Here is a 19,716-nt window from a genome sequence, read left to right as displayed (position 1 = left end):
CATTGGGGATCCCCCAAAAATACTGATCCCAATAGAGACAAACAAAGAAAGAGAAAATATCCATAAGGAGGTACACCCAAAATCTCTATTTAATCCTCATCAACACCGAGGACCAAATATAGATACCTTTTTTTCATTAGTATCTGAAGAATTTAGGAAATGGGAAAATAATAATAATAAACATAAAATCCAAAAGCATGGAACTGGAAAAAGCAAGATAAAAAAGGAGAACAATATCTCTAAAAGAGAGAAAATGGCATTGGAGGATTTGAGACAAAATACAGATATAGTAATAAGGCAAGCTGATAAAGGAGGGGGAGTAGTTGTGCAAAACAGATCTGACTATATTGAGGAAGCTTTGAACATATTGTCTGATATGAGATATTACAAAATTCTAAAAGAAGATCCTACACAATCCTTTGTTCGGGACTATCACCATATGATTAAGGAAGCCTATGAGAGGAACATTCTCAATAAAACAGAAAAAAGGTTTTTATCAAATCCTGCGCCAACCATGGCGTTATTTTATCATCTACCAAAAGTGCATAAGAACTGTGAAAAACCACCTGGTAGACCAATTATATCAGGAATAGGGTCTTTAACTTGTCATCTTTCTCATTATATTGACCTGTTTCTACAAGATCTAGTAAAGTCTCTTCCTTCATATTTGAGAGATTCCACACAATTAATCGAGGAGCTGAGGGATATTGAATGGGAAGATAACTATTCCTTTATCTCATTGGATGTCAATTCATTATATTCCAACATAGACCACGAAATGGGGGTAAATGCAGTGGGTTTTTATTTAGCAAAGACAGAGATGCTCCCCGAACAAAGAGATTTTCTGTTAAAGGGTCTGAAATTCATTCTTGAACACAATGTGTTCATTTTTGAAGGCGTACTGTACTTACAGTTGCTCGGCACCGCGATGGGGACTCGGGTCGCGCCAAGTTTCGCAAACTTATTCATGGGGCGATTCGAGTCCTCATCGTCACTTTCTAAGCCTGTTTTCTATGACAAAATAAGGCTTTATAAGCGCTTCATAGATGATCTGATTATCATATGGAAGGGGACAGAGGAGGAAGCGGCACAATTCATAAAGGAGCTCAATAATAACACCTGGGGGATTACCTTTACATCACAAATTAATAAAGAAAAAATGGTATTTCTTGATTTAGAGATCAGCCATAGTGGTAAAAAAAAAAAAAAAAAATCATCACGAAATCCCACTTCAAAAAAGTGGATTCAAATGGCTTTTTAGATTTCAATAGTGCACATTACAAGAAGTGGAAGGTTAATATACCCCACAGCCAATTTTATCGCATCAGAAAGAATTGTACGAGAGAATCTGATTATGTAGCTCAGTCTAAAATTTTAAAAAGAATATTTAAAGAAAAAAGATACCCGAAAAATTTGATAAATGGTGCATATAGGGACAACAAAATAAAAACACAGGAGGAATGTTTAAAAGGAAAAGCCAGGAAGGGGGACACTTTGACCACTGGTAAGGAAAAAAGTGATGATCGCTGGAAATTGAATTTTGTGACAACATTCAATAGGGGCAATAAAATCATAAGAACTGTGCTTTCTAAATATTGGTACATCTTGAAGCGTGACCCTGTCTTGGGAAAACATCTCCCTGATAAACCAGGGATTACATATAGAAGGGGGAAAACTTTGAAAAATTTGGTGGCCCCCAGTAAATTAAAAAAACAGTTGGATCCAAAAAGAAAAAACATTTATAAAAATAAGGATCAAACTTTATGTGGAGTTCTTCAAGGCACCGGAGTTTTTAAATGTAACTCCAAAAAATGTTGTACCTGTGGGATCCTAGATCATGGGGCTAAAACTATTAAATGCAATAATACTGGTGATGTCTTTGAAATCTCACAAAGACTCACCTGTAGTAGTGATCATGTTGTATATGTCATCACATGCAGTTGTGGTTTGCAGTATGTGGGACGCACTGTACAGACACTGCGGTCCCGCATTAATGGCCACAGAAATAGAGCAAAAAATGGCTTTTTAAAACATAGTCTCTCAAGGCATCTACTACTTAAACATAATAAAATTTTTAACATAAAAGTAACTCCAGTGGAGCAGATACCCTCTGGAGTTGCAAACAGGAATGCTCTTTTAAACAGGAAAGAAACGTTTTGGATATATCGTTTGGGAACATTATTTCCAAATGGATTGAATGATATCATAGAGAGAGTTTAAAGGATTTTTTTTTTTTTTTCTTGTGATTTTTTTTTTTTTTCCTTTGATATATTTTTTTTATTTATTTATTTTATTTTATTTTTTCTCTCTTTCTTGCATCAATGTTAACAAGGCTGTATCAATCAGTGGGTGTTTTCCTGAATTTGGTCCACACCCCAAATCAAGTTTCTGAGACTGGGATAAAAGGTGTGATACTATATATAAGTGTAATTGAATTTTATACTAGTAGGATTTGTACTGTGTTTTTATGATACCTGAAGAAGGATATATACTGTATCCGAAACGCGTTGTATCTCTTCTATTTTAAGTTATGAAATAAAAAAATATGAAATATCATCTTTGAATGTGAGTCCTGGGAAGCGCTGCCATTCATGGGCTGGATGTGCTTTTCTTGAACTACTCATCCTGTGTGAGCCTTACTCTGGCTCTCTCACTTGGATCCACCCGAGGCAAGCTGCAAGCCCTGTATATTGAAAAATATCTCAGAGGGAATTTGGAGGATACACGATCTAAAGCCATTTTAGTCTTTTATCAGGTGAGTGCATAAAATTGTGCACCCTTTAAAGACTATAATATTGTGTTTACGCACTTAGGGCGCCGCGATTTGTCTGTTCTTCTCTCCCAAACAGGGTTTTTTTGTGTACTGGGGGATTAGTACCAGTGTCCACATGGTGAGTTGCTAAGTGCCTCCTCCCAGGCTCCCCTGTGAAGACTTCGGTGAACTCGCTGAGCACCAGCTCAGACCTCTGACTGTGGGATAGCTCAGGGATAAACTCTGCTGACTCCAGAGACTCCATATACTGAGTCCCAGCCCCCACATCTGGTAATATATCAGCCTTCCCCTCTTCAGGCAGGCTACAGACAGGTAAGACACAGGTCTCCCTGTCACGATGAGCCTTCAACATATGCAAGCTCTGCAAGCTCATCTAGTGTCATCACTTAATTTACATCATTTAGCCACTTGTGTACAGTGTATGGTCCCTCTCATGAGGCCTGTAATTTAATCTGTAACATAGGGACCAACACCCAAACCTTCTGCCCCTCCTCGTAGGCCCTCAGTCTGGCATTATGGTTGTACCAGACCTTCTGGGTGATTTGGGCCTTGGTCACGTTCTCATGAGCCAGGTTGCTCAGTTTTTACATTCTTTCTCTGAGCTGCAGTACATATTCAACCAATGAGACTCCCATAGTTTTGGTGTCGTCCTCCCAACAGTCCTTAATCAAATCAAGTGGCCCCCTGACCCTGCTCCCATAAACTAGTTCAAAGGGGGAGAATCCTGTAGATGCCTGGGGTTCCTCTCTGTACGCAAACAACAGATGAGGAAGGTACAGCTCCCAGTCTCTCCCTTCAGTCTCCACCAGCATTTTCAGCATTTGTTTTAATGTTCCATTAAAATGCTCACAGAGCCTGTTGGTTTGGGGATGATAGGCGTTGGCCGCAAAATGCTGCACTTATATTTTCTTGCAGAGGCTTTCCATCAGATCGGACATGAATTGGGTCCCCTGATCGGTTAACATTTTCCTGGGGAAACCCACACGAGAGAAAACAGTTAGTAAAGCATCCGCCACTTTGTCTGCTCGGATGGAGGACAGTGCCACTGCTTGGGTGTGGTTAGACTTATGGTTGGGATTAGGGGTGTGTTTGGGTTAGGGTTTCAGTTAGAATTGGGGGGTTTCCACTGTTTAGGCACATCAGGGGCTCTCCAAACGCGACATGGCGTCCGATCTCAATTCCAGCCAATTCTGCGTTTAAAAAGTAAAACGGTGCTCCTTCCCTTCCCAGCTCTTCCGTGCGCCCAAACAGGGGTTTACCCAAACATATAGGGTATCAGCATACTCAGGACTAATTGAACAACTTTTGGGGTCCAATTTCTCCTGTTACCCTTGGGAAAATACAAAACCGGGGGCTAAAAAATAATTTTTGTGGAAAAAAAAAAGATTTTTTATTTTCACGGCTCTGTGTTATAAACTGAAGTGAAACACTTGGGGGTTCAAAGTTCTCACAACACATTTATGTAAGTTCCTTGGGGGTCTAGTTTCCAATATGGGGTCACTTGTGGGGGGTTTCTACTGTTTAGGTACATCAGGGGCTCTGCAAATGCAACGTGACACCTGCAGACCAATCCATCTAAATCTGGATTCCAAACGGCTATCCTTCCCTTCCGGGCTCTGCCATGCACCCAAAAAGTGGTTCCCCCCATATATGAGGTATCAGAGTACTCGAGACAAATTGGACAACAACTTTTGGTGCCAATTGATCTTGCTACCCTTGGGAAAATACAAAACTGGGGGCTAAAAAATTATTTGTGTGGAGAAAAAAAATGATTTTTTATTTTCACGGCTCTGCATTATAAACTCTAGTGAAACACTTGGGGGTTCAAAGTTCTCACAACACATCTACCGTAGATAAGTTCCTTGGGGGGTCTAGCTTCCAATATAGGATCACTTGTGGGGGGTTTCTACTATTTAGGCATATCAGGGGCTCTGCAAATGCAACGTGATGCCTGCAGACCAATCCATCTAAGTCTGCATTCCAAACGGCATTCCTTCCCTTCCAAGCTCTGCCATGCGCCCAAACGGTGGTTCCCCCCCACATATGGGGTATCAGCGTACTCAGGACAAATTGGACAACAACTTTTGGTGTCCAATTTCTCCTGTTAGCCTTGAGAAAATACAAAACTGGGGGCTAAAAAAGAATTTTTGTGGAAAAAAAAGAATTTTTATTTTCACGGCTCTGCGTTATAAACTGTAGTGAAACACTTGGAGGTTCAAAGTTTTCACAACACATCTAGATAAGTTCCTTAGGGGGTCTTCTTTCCAAAATGGTGTCACTTGTGGGGGATTCAATGTTTAGGCACATCAGGCGCTCTCCAAACGCGACATGGTGTTCTATCTCAATTCCAGTCAAGTTTGCAATGAAAAGTCAAACGGCGCGCCTTTCTTCAGAGCTCTGCCATGCACCCAAACAGTGGTTTACCCCCACATATGGGGTATCAGCGCATTTCGGACAAATTTTACAGCAACTTTTGGGGCCCAATTTCTTCTGTTACCCTTGGGAAAATAAAAAATTATGGGCGAAAAGATCATTTTTTGTGAAAAAATATGATTTTTTATTTTTACGGCTCTACATTATAAACTTCTGTGAAGCACTTGGTGGGTCAAAGTGCTCACCACACATCTAGATAAGTTCCTTAGGGGGTCTACTTTCCAAAATGGTGTCACTTGTGGGGCATTTCAATGTTTAGGCACATCTGGGGCTCTCCAAACGCGACATGGCATCCCATCTCAATTCCAGTCAATTTTGCATTGAAAAGTCAAATGGTGCTCCTTCCCTTCAGAGCTCTGCCATGCGCCCAAACAGTGGTTTACCCCCACATATTGGGTATCAGTGTACTCAGGACAAATTGCACAACAACTTTTGGGGTCCAGTTTCTTCTGTTATGCTTGGGAAAATAAAAAATTGGGGGTGAAAAGATCATTTTTGTGGAAAAATGATTTATTATCTTTACGGCTCTACATTATAAACTTCTGCGAAGCACTTGATAGGTCAAAGTGCTCATCACACATCTAGATAAGTTCCTTAGGGGGTCTGCTTTCCAAAATGGTGTCACTTCTGGGGGGTTTCAATGCTTAGGCACATCAGGGGCTCTCCAAACATGACATGGCGTCCCATGGCAATTCCAGTCAATTTTGCATTGAAAAGTCAAATGGTGCTCCTTCCCTTCAGAGCTCTGCCATGTGCCCAAACAGTGGTTTACCCAAACATATGGGGTATCACCGTACTCAGGACAAATTTTACAACAACTTTTGGTGTCCAATTTCTCCTGTTACCCGTGGTAAAATAAAACAAATTGGAGCTGAGGTAAATTTTTTGTGAAAAAAAGTTAAATGTTCATTTTTTTTTAAACATTCCAAAAATTCCTATGAAACACCTGAAGGGTTAATAAACTTCTTGAATATGGTTTTGGTGTGCAGTTTTTAAAATGGTGTCACACTTGGTTATTTTCTATCATATAGACCCCTCAAAGTGACTTCAAATGTGATGTGGTCCCTAAAAAAATGGTGTTGTTAAAATGAGAAATTGTTGGTCAACTTTTAACCCTTATAACTCCCTAACAAAAAAAAATTTGGGTTCCAAAATTGTGCTGATATAAAGTAGACATGTGGGAAATGTTACTAATTAAGTATTTTGCATGACATATCTCTGTGATTTAAGGGCATCAAAATTCAAAATTGGAAAATTGCTAAATTTTCGCCAAATTTCCATTTTTTTCACAAATAAACACAGATAATATCAAAGAAATTTTACCACTATAATAAAGTACAATATGTCATGAGAAAACAGTGTCAAAATCATCAGGATTCGTTGAAGCGTTCCAGAGTTATAACCTCATAAAGGTACAGTGGTCAGTTGTAAACATTGGCCTGGTCATTAACGTGCAAACCACTATTGGGGGTTAAGGGGTTAAAAAATGTTTTCCCGTGCTGAGATAATGCTATAAATGTGCTCCTGCTGTGTACTGTGTAATGGCTGTGTCTGACCGTACAGGAATATGGTCTGATCATACTACAGCTCCTGGCCAGTGGGGAGGAGCAAAAGAGTATACAGACAGGACAAATCACAGCTGATGCTTTCTTTGAGGTAAAACAGTGTTTAAAAACAGGCAGGGAAATGTTTTACCTCCCAAATGAATCAGCTGTGATCCTCTGCTGTCCTGTCTGTATACTCTTTTGATTCCTCCCCTGGCCAGGAGCTGTGGTATGATCAGACCATGTCCCTGTACGGTCAGACACAGCGATTACACAGTAGATAGCAGGGGCACACTTATAAGATTATCTCAGCACAGGAACATTTTTTAAAACACATCCAATTGTGGAAATTATTATCACTATTCCAAGATCTATCGTTTAAAATGTACTTTGTGGGACAATCCCTTTAGTTTGAATCAAGACTAACACATAGAGAAGAGTGACTTTTTTTTTTTTAAGAAACACTTAAAGTTAGCAAGTATTTTTTATTTCTGGACAACCTCTCTGATGTTAGGGGAATGATCAGTGGGAAAAAGTATCCAGATCAGTTCTCCTCCAGAATAAGGAAAACTCTTGTTCTAGTACCACAACAGGTAGTCAATGCTCAAGTTTTAAAGGCAACGTGTCACCAGGTTTTTGCTATGTAATCTGAGAGCAGCATGGTGTAGGAGCTGAGACCCTTGTTCCAGTGTTGCATCACTTACCGGTCAGCATCCTGTCATCTTGATACAAAGTTTGCTCTGCTACAGATATAGCGGATTTCTGAATGCGGAGCTCTGTATAACCCCAACCCCGAAGCTATCTGTGTACACCGTACATTGACAGAAAGTTGCTAATCAGTGGTGGGAATGAGGTTACACAGAGCAGTTGACTAGGAGGCACGAGGCACCTAGTCCTGTAGTGATAATGTCTTGATGACAAAATATTGCAATGAACCCTCTCTGAGCTTAAAAAAGCCAAAGGCACTGTGAATACGTGTATCCTATACTGGCATGCTCATCAAATATTACATATATACTTCTGTCATGAAGGGAATCAATAAAAGAATACTGATCAAGAATGAATGACTGTTGGAATGAATGACTGTGAATGCTATTGTTTATATGAACACATTTGTGCCCCAAATATTATATCACCTTTCAGTGCTTAGTCGCATCTGAATTTCCTATTGAATATAAAATCTTTATGCACAAAATATCTAGAAGACTTCTCATGAAAGAAAACTTTACAAAAGAGAGCAGGTCTTTATTTTTTTATCTTCACAGGTGTGCAAACAGGTAGGCTAACAGAACAGGACAAAATGCAGAACAGATGCTGTATATCATTTCACCAGAGGAAAAATCATGATCACCCACATTGTTTCTTTTCAGAGGTTGTGTTGGTGCTCAGCTTGGTCACTTCTGCACATTGTCTTTGGGGTTTTATTTACTCTATAAACACTTTAGAAGGAAGAAGTTGCAGACAGAACCTCTCGGGCAGTTACATAATTTCCCAATCCTGGATGCCTTCCTGACTGCACATTGTTCCCCTACATCACACTGAAAAACAAAGGTTTACAATTATGACCATAGAACCCTTCAATAGTGTTGTTAACAAATGTAAACAGTAAATATCACTTTAATTCTCCTTTAATAAACCAACTGTAAACATGGAAAAAAATAACTTGCTTTTATCTCCTCCTGAACTGATCAGTTATTCTCAAAATTCTCGATTCACAGGTAAAATGTGTATTCAGTGAAAAGAGATTTTTCCATTACTGAGATAAAAGATGACAGTTTATGATCATGAAGTTCTATGGAGAACTGCAATTATCCATTCTGGAGAACTTGCAGCAGATTATCGGTGTCTGCCGCCAACTTTTCCCCTCTCCATAGAACTTTATAAGCACCAACTGCCATCTCCTATCTCAGAAATGGGAAAATCTGTTTTCACTGAATATAGATTTTACAGATTCTACACTTGAATTGAGAGTGAAAGATCAGGAGGAGAAAGAAGCAGGTTTCTCTGATAAGACATATTACAAAGTTACTTATTTTCAAGTATTCTGTTGATTTATGAAATAAATTAAAATGACAGTTACACTTTAACTACACTGTTTTAATTTACAATACTACACTGTATACATATTTTATCAAGGGCAATTGTCCTGAAGAAAACACAATAACCATATATACTGTAAGTTTCCCCTATTCATATGCAAATCCCCTGTAATATAAATGATACTTTTACAAATATATATATATATATATATATATATATATATATACATATATATATACACATACACACACACATATATATATTTACATTTTGTTACAATGCACAGCAATGTGGAGATATTACATACTATACACAATTAGGCAGAGTACAGGTTACTGTGGGGTTTCCTCTCTTTCTAGTGATGTAGATAAAACATCCTAAATATAGACTAGATTCTGTTGCAGATATCACATTAGGGTAAAAGCGATTTTCTTACCACAGGGACCTGTCCAAATTTCTTTTCCCAGGAAGGTATACGTTTGCTCTGTAATTTCTCCAAGACTTCCTGCAGAGCCCCCAGCTGCAGAGCAGAGACATCAGCAGACAGGGCAGAGATAATGCATTATGGTTTACAGATATTATAGAGTGATATATATATATTTATATGTATAAATCCAGCACATTTCTAGGTTTGCTCTGGATATTACAGCTGTTTTAGAATTATAATTTCCAGAATTGCAAACTCTTTACATTGTATTAATATAAGGTGTAACCTGCTGCTGCTGGACATGCCATGTGGTGTCTGGCATTGCACATGGACAGTGTATAGTATGGCAATAATACATATCCCCACACAGGCAGAACATCACTCACCAGCTCTTTCTCACTGGAAGGAATGGCATCTTTGGGGTAGAAGTCCCTCAGCGCCCTGGTCTCCAGGTCTGAGCTGTCCTCCTGGCCACACACAGCTGCGATGCCGAGGAGCAGCAGGCAGCTGCCCAGGGTGAGGAGGCGCAGTCTGGAGCTGCTGTCCATGGTGCTGATCTACACTTCTCTCCTGGCACCCAGTGGTCGGGGCACTGGCTGGGCTTTGTAGTGAGTGGAGAGCTCCCTATTTATCTCCTCCTCGGGGATGCGTCTTGTTATTTTATTTGATGAACTCCTCCCATAGTGACGCCAATGGGAAGCGTGGGGGGAAGCAGGCAGCGCCTGACATTGGGGTCTGTGTGAAGACATCAATCAGAGCTCCCTGGGCTATGCTGACATGGCCCCAGGGCACAGGAGGCTTATGTTTCCTCTCTGATACTTCAAGACAATTTCATATTACTGTGTGAACTTTTGCAAATGACAGTTTTCGCTCATTCTTGATTAGTCAGCCTGGGTGGAAGTGATCCATACTGCCGACAGTCAGGAAATGTCCTGCCTGCTTATATAGGTGGGATGGGGGGCTGTAGGCACAGCTAATACTACAGTGAAATCCTACAAGTGTTATACGGACAGATCTAGTACTACATCGATACAGTAATATTCTATACTATAGGTATTATACTGTATGGTCAGATCTAATACTACATCGATACAGTAATATCCTATACTATCTATATATATATAAGAGGCATAGTGATTACTCGCTAATCCCGCCCCCTGCATATTACCACACACAATCCCCCACCCCCACCACATCACCACCCATAAATCTGCCCCCACCACATTACCACAAACAATCCCGCCCCCCCACCACACTTAATCCCGCCCCCCACCACACTACCACACATAATCCCGCCCCCACCCCATTACCACACACAATCCCGCCCCCACCATATTACCACACACAATCCCGCCCCCCACATCACCACACACAATCCCGCCCCCCCACCACATCACCACACACAATCCCACCCCCCCACCACATTACCACACACAATACCGCCCACCCACCACACATAATCCCGCCCCCACCCCATTACCACATAATTCCGCCCCCCACCCCATTACCACACACAATCCCGCCCCCACCACATTACCACACACAATCCTGCCCCCCACACATCACCACACATAATCCCCCCCACCACATCACCACACATAATCCCGCCCCCCACCACATTACCACACACAATCCCGCCCCCACCACATCACCACACACAATCCTGCCCCCCACCACATTACCACACACAATCGCGCCCCCCACATTACCACACACAATCTCGCCCCCCACCACATCACCACACATAATCCCACCCCCCACCACATTACCACACACAATCCCGCCCCCCACACATCACACATAATCCCCCCCACCACATCACCACACATAATCCCGCGCCCCACCCCATTACCACACACAATCCCGCCCCACCATATTACCACACACAATCCCGGCCCCCACCACATCACCACACACAATCCCGCCCCCCCACCACATCACCACACGCAATCCCGCCCCCCACCACATTACCACACACAATCCCGCCCCCCATCATATTACCACACACAATCCCGCCCCCACCACATCACCACACACAATCCCGCCCCCCACCACATCACCACATACAATCCCGCACCCCCACCACATTGCCACACACAATCCCACCCCCCACATCACCACACATAATCCCGCCCCCCACATTACCACACACAATCCCGCCCCCACCACATCACCACACATAATCCCGCCCCCCACCACATTACCACACACAATCCCGCCCCCCACCACATCACCACACATAATCCCCCCATCATATCACCACACACAATCCCGCCCCCCACCCACCACATTACCACACACAATCCCACCCCCCCACATCACCACACATAATCCCGCCCCCCACCACATTACCACACACAATCCCGCCCCCACCACACACAATCCCGCCCCCACATCACCACACATAATCCCGCCCCCCACCACATTACCACACACAATCCCGCCCCCCACCACATCACCACACATAATCCCCCCCACCATATCACCACACACAATCCCGCCCCCCACCACATTACCACACACAATCCCACCCCCCACCACATCACCACACATAATCCCGCCCCCCACCACATTACCACACACAATCCCGCCCCCCACCACACACAATCCCGCCCCCCACCACATTACCACACAATCCCGCCCCCCCACCACATCACCCCACACAATCCCGCCCCCACCATATTACCACACACAATCCCGCCCCACACCACATCACCACACATAATCCCGCCCCCCACCACATCACCACACACAGAAACATCACCACACACAATCCCGCCCTGCACCACATCACCACACATAATCCTGCCCCCCACCACATTACCACACACAATCCCGCCTCCCCACCACATCACCACACACAATCCCGCCCCCCACCATATTACCACACACGATCCCGCCCCCACATCACCACACATAATCCCGCCCCCCACCACATTACCACACACAATCCCGCCCCCCACCACATCACCACACATAATCCCCCCCACCATATCACCACACACAATCCCGCCCCCCACCACATTACCACACACAATCCCACCCCCCACCACACATAATCCCGCCCCCCACCACATTACCACACACAATCCCGCCCCCCACCACACACAATCCCGCCCCCCACCACATTACCACACACAATCCCGCCCCCCACCACATTACCACACAATCCCGCCCCCCCACCACATCACCCCACACAATCCCGCCCCCCACCACATTACCACACACAATCCCACCCCCCACCACATCACCACACATAATCCCGCCCCCCACCACATTACCACACACAATCCCGCCCCCCACCACACACAATCCCGCCCCCCACCACATTACCACACACAATCCCGCCCCCACCACATTACCACACAATCCCGCCCCCCCACCACATCACCCCACACAATCCCGCCCCCACCATATTACCACACACAATCCCGCCCCACACCACATCACCACACATAATCCCGCCCCCCACCACATCACCACACACAGAAACATCACCACACACAATCCCGCCCTGCACCACATCATCACACATAATCCTGCCCCCCACCACATTACCACACACAATCCCGCCTCCCCACCACATCACCACACACAATCCCGCCCCCCACCATATTACCACACACGATCCCGCCCCCACCACATCACCACACATAATCCCGCCCCCCACCACATTACCACACACAATCCCGCCCCCCACCACATCACCACACATAATCCCCCCCACCATATCACCACACACAATCCCGCCCCCCACCACATTACCACACACAATCCCACCCCCCACCACATCACCACACATAATCCCGCCCCCCACCACATTACCACACACAATCCCGCCCCCCACCACACACAATCCCGCCCCCCACATTACCACACACAATCCCGCCCCCCACCACATTACCACACACAACCCCGCCCCCCCACCACATCACCCCACACAATCCCGCCCCCACCATATTACCACACACAATCCCGCCCCACACCACATCACCACACATAATCCCGCCCCCCACCACATCACCACACACAGAAACATCACCACACACAATCCCGCCCTGCACCACATCACCACACATAATCCTGCCCCCCACCACATTACCACACACAATCCCGCCTCCCCACCACATCACCACACACAATCCCGCCCCCCACCATATTACCACACAATCCCGCCCCGCACCACAACACCACACATAATCCCGCCCCCCACCACATTACCACACATAATACCACCCCCCCACATCACCACACACAATCTCGCCCCCACCATATTACTACACACAATCCCGCCCCCACCACATCACCACACATAATCCCGCCCCCCACCACATTACCACACACAATCCCGTTCCCACCACATCGCCACACATAATCCCGCCCCCCACCACATTACCACACACAATCCCGCCCCCCACCACATCACCACACATAATCCCCCCCACCATATCACCACACACAATCCCGCCCCCCACCACATTACCACACACAATCCCACCCCCCCACCACATCACCACCAGGGGCGGATTATCAGAGGGTCAATATGGGCGGTAGCCCAGGGCCCAGTGGTCTGGGGGGGCCCTGGGCTACCGCACAGATTGACCCTCCACTAATTGTCTGAATGCCCGCCGGCATTTGTGTGCCCCCGGACCCGGTGGGCAGAGAGAGGGGGCCCGCATTGGTTGGGAGGTGCGTGTATCAGCCGGTCAGCTGAGAGCTCCGAGTCCCTGCACCCGGCCTGCACAGCCAGCAAACCACATAATGGCTGCTCTGTGCACAGGACCTGTGATGAGGTCACAGGATGGGAGGAGTCAGGGGTCACATGATCGGGAGGAGGACCTCCGTGTACAGGACTTTGCTGGTTGCCATGGCGCCGGAGGAGGGTAAGGCAGCGTATGTGTGAGGTCAGGAGGTGTTTACAGGGTGGATGTAGCAGAGCCGTGTGTGTACGAGGTGTATGGATCAGAGCAGCGTGTGAAAGGTCTATGGAGCGGAGTCGTGTGTGTACGATGTGTACGGAGCCGTGTGCATGAGGTGTACGGAACGCAGCCGCGTGTGTACGAGGTGTACGGAGCAGAGCAGCGTGTGTATGAGGTGTACGGAGCGGAGTCGTGTGTACAAGGTGTACGGAGCACAGCCGCGTGTGTACGAGGTGTACGGAGCGCAGCCGCGTGCGTACGAGGTGTACGGAGCGGAGTCGTGTGTAAGAGGTGTACGGAGCCATGTGTACAAGGTGTACGGAGCACAGCCGCATGTGTACAAGGTGTACGGAGCGGAGTCGTGTGTAAGAGGTGTACGGAGCACAGCCGTGTGTGTACAAGGTGTACGGAGCGGAGTCGTGTGTAAGAGGTGTACGGAGCCATGTGTACGAGGTGTACGGAGCACAGCCGCGTGTGTACGAGGTGTACGGAGCGGAGCCGTGTGTACGAGGTGTACGGAGCACAGCCGCGTGTGTACGAGGTGTACGGAGCGCAGCCGCGTGTGTACGAGGTGTACGGAGTGGAGTCGTGTGTACGAGGTGTACGGAGCTCAGCCGCGTGTGTACGAGGTGTACGGAGCGGAGCCGTGTGTACGAGGTGTACGGAGCACAGCCGCGTGTGTACGAGGTGTACGGAGCGGAGCCGTGTGTACGAGGTGTACGGAGCACAGCCGCGTGTGTACGAGGTGTACGGAGCGGAGCCGTGTGTACGAGGTGTACGGAGCACAGCCGTGTGTGTACGAGGTGTACGGAGCACAGCCGCGTGTGTACGAGGTGTACGGAGCGCAGCCGCGTGTGTACGAGGTGTACGGAGCGGAGTTGTGTGTAAGAGGTGTACGGAGCCATGTGTACAAGGTGTACGGAGCACAGCCGCATGTGTACAAGGTGTACGGAGCGGAGTCGTGTGTAAGAGGTGTACGGAGCCATGTGTACGAGGTGTACGGAGCACAGCCGCGTGTGTACGAGGTGTACGGAGCGGAGCCGTGTGTACGAGGTGTACGGAGCACTGCCGCGTGTGTACGAGGTGTACGGAGCACAGCCGCGTGTGTATGAGGTGTACGGAGCACAGCCACGTGTGTATGAGGTGTACGGAGTAGTGCCGTGTGTGTACGAGATGTATGGAGAGGAGCTGTATGTGTATGAGGTGTACGCAGCGGAGCTGTGTGTGCAAGGTATGCGGAGCAGTGTGTGCAATGTGAATGGAGCGGTGTGTGTATGAGGTGTACGGAGTAGTGCCGTGTGTACAAGATGTATGGAGCGGAGCCGTGTGTGTATGAGGTGTATGGAGCGGAGCCGTGTATGAGGTGTATGGAGCAGAGCCGTGTATGAGGTGTATGGAGCAGAGCTGAATGTGTACGGAGCGGAGCCGTGTGTGTATGAGATGTATGGAGTGGAGCCGTGTGTACGGAGCGGAGCCGTGTATGCAAAGTTTACGGAGCGCAGCCGCGTGTGTAGGAGTAGCTATGTGTGGCCATTATCATGTGCGGCCAATATACAGTAAGGAGCATCATGTGTGGCCATTATACAGTATGGAGCATCATGTGCGGTCATTATACAGTATTATTGAGCATCATGTGCGGTCATTATACAGTATGGAGAATCATGTGTGGCCATTATACAGTATGGAGCATCATGTGCGGTCATTATACAGTATGGAGCATCATGTGCGGTCATTATACACTATGGAGCATCATGTGTGGTCATTATACAGTATGGAGCATCATGTGCGGTCATTATACAGTATGGAGCATCATGTGCGGTCATTATACAGTATGGGGCATGATGTGCAGTCATTTACAGTATGGAGCATCATGTGCGGCTATTATACAGTATGGAACATCATGTGCGGTCATTATACAGTATGGAGCATCATGTGTGGCCATTATACAGTATGGAGCATCATGTGCGGTCCTTATACAGTATGGAGCATCATGTGCGGCTATTATACAGTATGGAGCATCATGTGTGGCCATTATACAGTATGGAGCCTCATGTGCGGTCATTATAAAGTATGGAGCATCATGTGTGGCCATTATACAGTATAGAGCATCATGTGCGGTCATTATACAGTATGGAGCATCATGTGTGACCATTATACAGTATGGAGCATCATGTGCTGTCATTATACAGTATGGAGCATCATGTGCGGTCATTATACAGTATGGAGCATCATGTGCAGTCATTATACAGTATGGAGCATCATGTGTGGCCATTATACAGTATTGAGCATCATGTGGGGTCATTATACAGTATTGAGCATCATGTGGGGCCATTATACAGTATTGAGCATCATGTGGGGCCATTATACAGTATTGAGCATCATGTGGGGTCATTATACAGTATTGAGCATCATGTGTGGCCATTATACAGTATTTAGCATCATGTGGGGTCATTATACAGTATTGAGCATCATGTGGGGCCATTATACAGTATTGAGCATCACGTGGGGTAATTATACAGTATTGAGCATCATGTGGGGCCATTATACAGTATGGAGCATCATGTGTGGCCATTATACAGTATGGAGCATCATGTGTGGCCATTATACAGTATTGAGCATCATGTGGGGTCATTATACAGTATTGAACATCATGTGTGGCCATTATACAGTATTGAGCATCATGTGGTCATGTGGGGTCGTTATACAGTATGGAGCACTGTGTGGCCATTATACAGTATCGAGCACTGTGTGGCCATATTTTTTTTTTATAATTATTCTTTATGAACAGTGTGATCAGCAGTGCTAAATGGGTGTGGTTGAGACATGGATATGGGTGTGACTAGTGAATGGGTGTGGTCAGAGGTGTGTCCCAAAATTTGCTGCGGCGCGCAACGCGTGCCGCAAACTTTGTCCCTCTTTCCCAACTTCAAAAGTTGGGAGGTATGGTAATATGTGGTCTGGAAATGGTGCGGTGGTATTTGTCCCTTGTATGTGCTATTATTCGATCACTGTGGTTGTAATTTGTGGTCTGGTCATGGTGCGGTGGTATTTGTTCCTTGTATGTGATATTATTGGTCAAGATATACCTAAATTGTATTGCAGATTTTAACAAATATTTCCTAGGTTACAGTAGAGTAGGGCCCGGCCCTTTTCCTGGAATAATCTGGTTCGGGTATATCATGACCCCCGTCACATGACCCCCGTCACATGACCCCCGTCACATGACCCCCGTCACATGACCGGGGGGGCCCACAGTGTGTGAACAGCCCGGGGCCCTGGCTACCCTTAATCCACCCCTGATCACCACACATAATCCCGCCCCCCACCACATTACCACACACAATCCCGCCCCCCACCACACACAATCCCGCCCCCCACCACATTACCGCACACAATCCCGCCCCCCACCACATTACCACAAACAATCCCGCCCCCCCACCACATCAGCCCACACAATCCCACCCCCCACCATATTACCACACACAATCCCGCCCCACACCACATCACCACACATAATCCCGCCCCCCACCACATCACCACACACAGAAACATCACCACACACAATCCCGCCCCGCACCACATCACCACACATAATCCTGCCCCCCACCACATTACCACACACAATCCCGCCTCCCCACCACATCACCACACACAATCCCGCCCCCCTCCATATTACCACACACAATCCCGCCCCGCACCACATCACCACACATAATCCCGCCCCCACCACATTACCACACATAATACCACCCCCCCACCACATCACCACACACAATCCCGCCCCCCACATCACCACACACAATCCCGCCCCCACCATATTACTACACACAATCCCGCCCCCACCACATCACCACACATAATCCCGCCCCACCACCACATCACCCCACACAATCCCGCCCCCCACCACATTACCACACACAATCCCGCCCCCCACCACATTACCACACACAATCCCGCCCCCCCACCACATCACCCCACACAATCCCGCCCCCCACCATATTACCACACGCAATCCCGCCCCATACCACATCACCACACATAATCCCGCCCCCCACCACATCACCACACACAGAAACATCACCACACACAATCCCGCCCCGCACCACATCACCACACATAATCCCGCCCCCCACCACATTACCACACATAATACCACCCCCCCACTACATCACCACACACAATCCCGCCCCCCACTACATCACCACACACAATCCCGCCCCCCCACATCACCACACACAATCCCGCCCCCACCATATTACTACACACAATCCCGCCCCCACCACATCACCACACATAATCCCGCCCCCCACCACATTACCACACACAATCCCGTTCCCACCACATCACCACACATAATCCCGCCCCCCACCACATTACCACACACAATCCCGCCCCCCACCACATCACCACACATAATCCCCCCCACCATATCACCACACACAATCCCGCCCCCCACCACATTACCACACACAATCCCACCCCCCCACCACATCACCACACATAATCCCACCCCCCACCACATTACCACACACAATCCCGCCCCCACCACACACAATCCCGCCCCCCACCACATTACCACACACAATCCCGCCCCCCACCACATTACCACACACAATCCCGCCCCCCCACCACATCACCCCACACAATCCCGCCCCCCACCATATTCCCACACACAATCCCGCCCCATAGCACATCACCACACATAATCCCGCCCCCCACCACATTACCACACATAATCCCGCCCCCCACCACATCACCACACACAATCCCGCCCCCCATCATATTACCACACATAATCCCACCCCCCACCACACAATCCCGCCCCCCACCATATTACCACACACAATCCCGCCCCCCACCACATTACCACACATAATCCCGCCCCCCCCACCACATCACCACACATAATCCCATCCACCCACATTACCACACGAGGCTCTGTCCCCACACATTACCACATGAGGCTGCGTCCCCGCACATTACCACACGAGGCTCCGTTCCCACACATTACCACATAATTCCGCCCCCACCACATCACCACATAATCCTGCCTCCCACCACATCACCACACATAATCCTGCCCCCCACCACATTACCACACATAATCCCGCCCCCCACCACATTACCACACATAATGCCATCCACCCACATTACCACACGAGGCTCCATCCCCACACATTACCACATGAGGCTGCGTACCCGCACATTACCACACGAGGCTCCGTTCCCACACATTACCACACGAGGCTCAGTCCCCCCACATTACCACACGAGGCTCCGTTCCCACACATTACCACACGAGGCTCCGTTACCCACACACTATCACACGAGACTCCGTTCCCCCACATTACCACATGAGGCTGCGTCCCCACACATTACCACACGAGGCTCCGCCCCCCCACATTACCACACACAGCACTTCCTTTTTATGTAATTCAACCACTTCAGCCAAGGTAAACGTACATTTAATTGCATCCGCATTCTCCCAAACAAAATGAGCCAAGAAGAGTGTCCAGGTCCATCTCACAGGCCGCAGGAAAATCCAGACAACGATGCAGTAGCTGATCGACAACAACAATA

At 47.3% G+C, this 19,716-nt stretch overlaps 1 protein-coding gene across 1 annotated transcript; it reads right to left on the bottom strand.

Moving 5' to 3' along the window:
• Nucleotides 1–7,974: 7,974 nt before the first annotated feature.
• On the bottom strand, nt 7,975–9,853 carry LOC138674237 (cocaine- and amphetamine-regulated transcript protein-like). Its single transcript, XM_069762135.1, has 3 exons — nt 9,604–9,853; nt 9,227–9,310; nt 7,975–8,288 (listed from the first exon to the last, which is right to left on the bottom strand). The coding sequence occupies exons 1-3, from the start codon at nt 9,763–9,765 to the stop codon at nt 8,181–8,183; spliced, it is 354 nt and encodes a 117-aa protein (XP_069618236.1). The 5' UTR covers nt 9,766–9,853; the 3' UTR covers nt 7,975–8,180.
• Nucleotides 9,854–19,716: the final 9,863 nt, after the last annotated feature.

The sequence above is a fragment of the Ranitomeya imitator genome, chromosome 4, assembly GCF_032444005.1.
Source record: "Ranitomeya imitator isolate aRanImi1 chromosome 4, aRanImi1.pri, whole genome shotgun sequence".
NCBI lineage: Eukaryota > Metazoa > Chordata > Amphibia > Anura > Dendrobatidae > Ranitomeya > Ranitomeya imitator.
The sequence above is the reverse complement of the archived record's forward strand: the minus strand, read 5'-3'. Positions and strand labels throughout refer to the sequence as shown.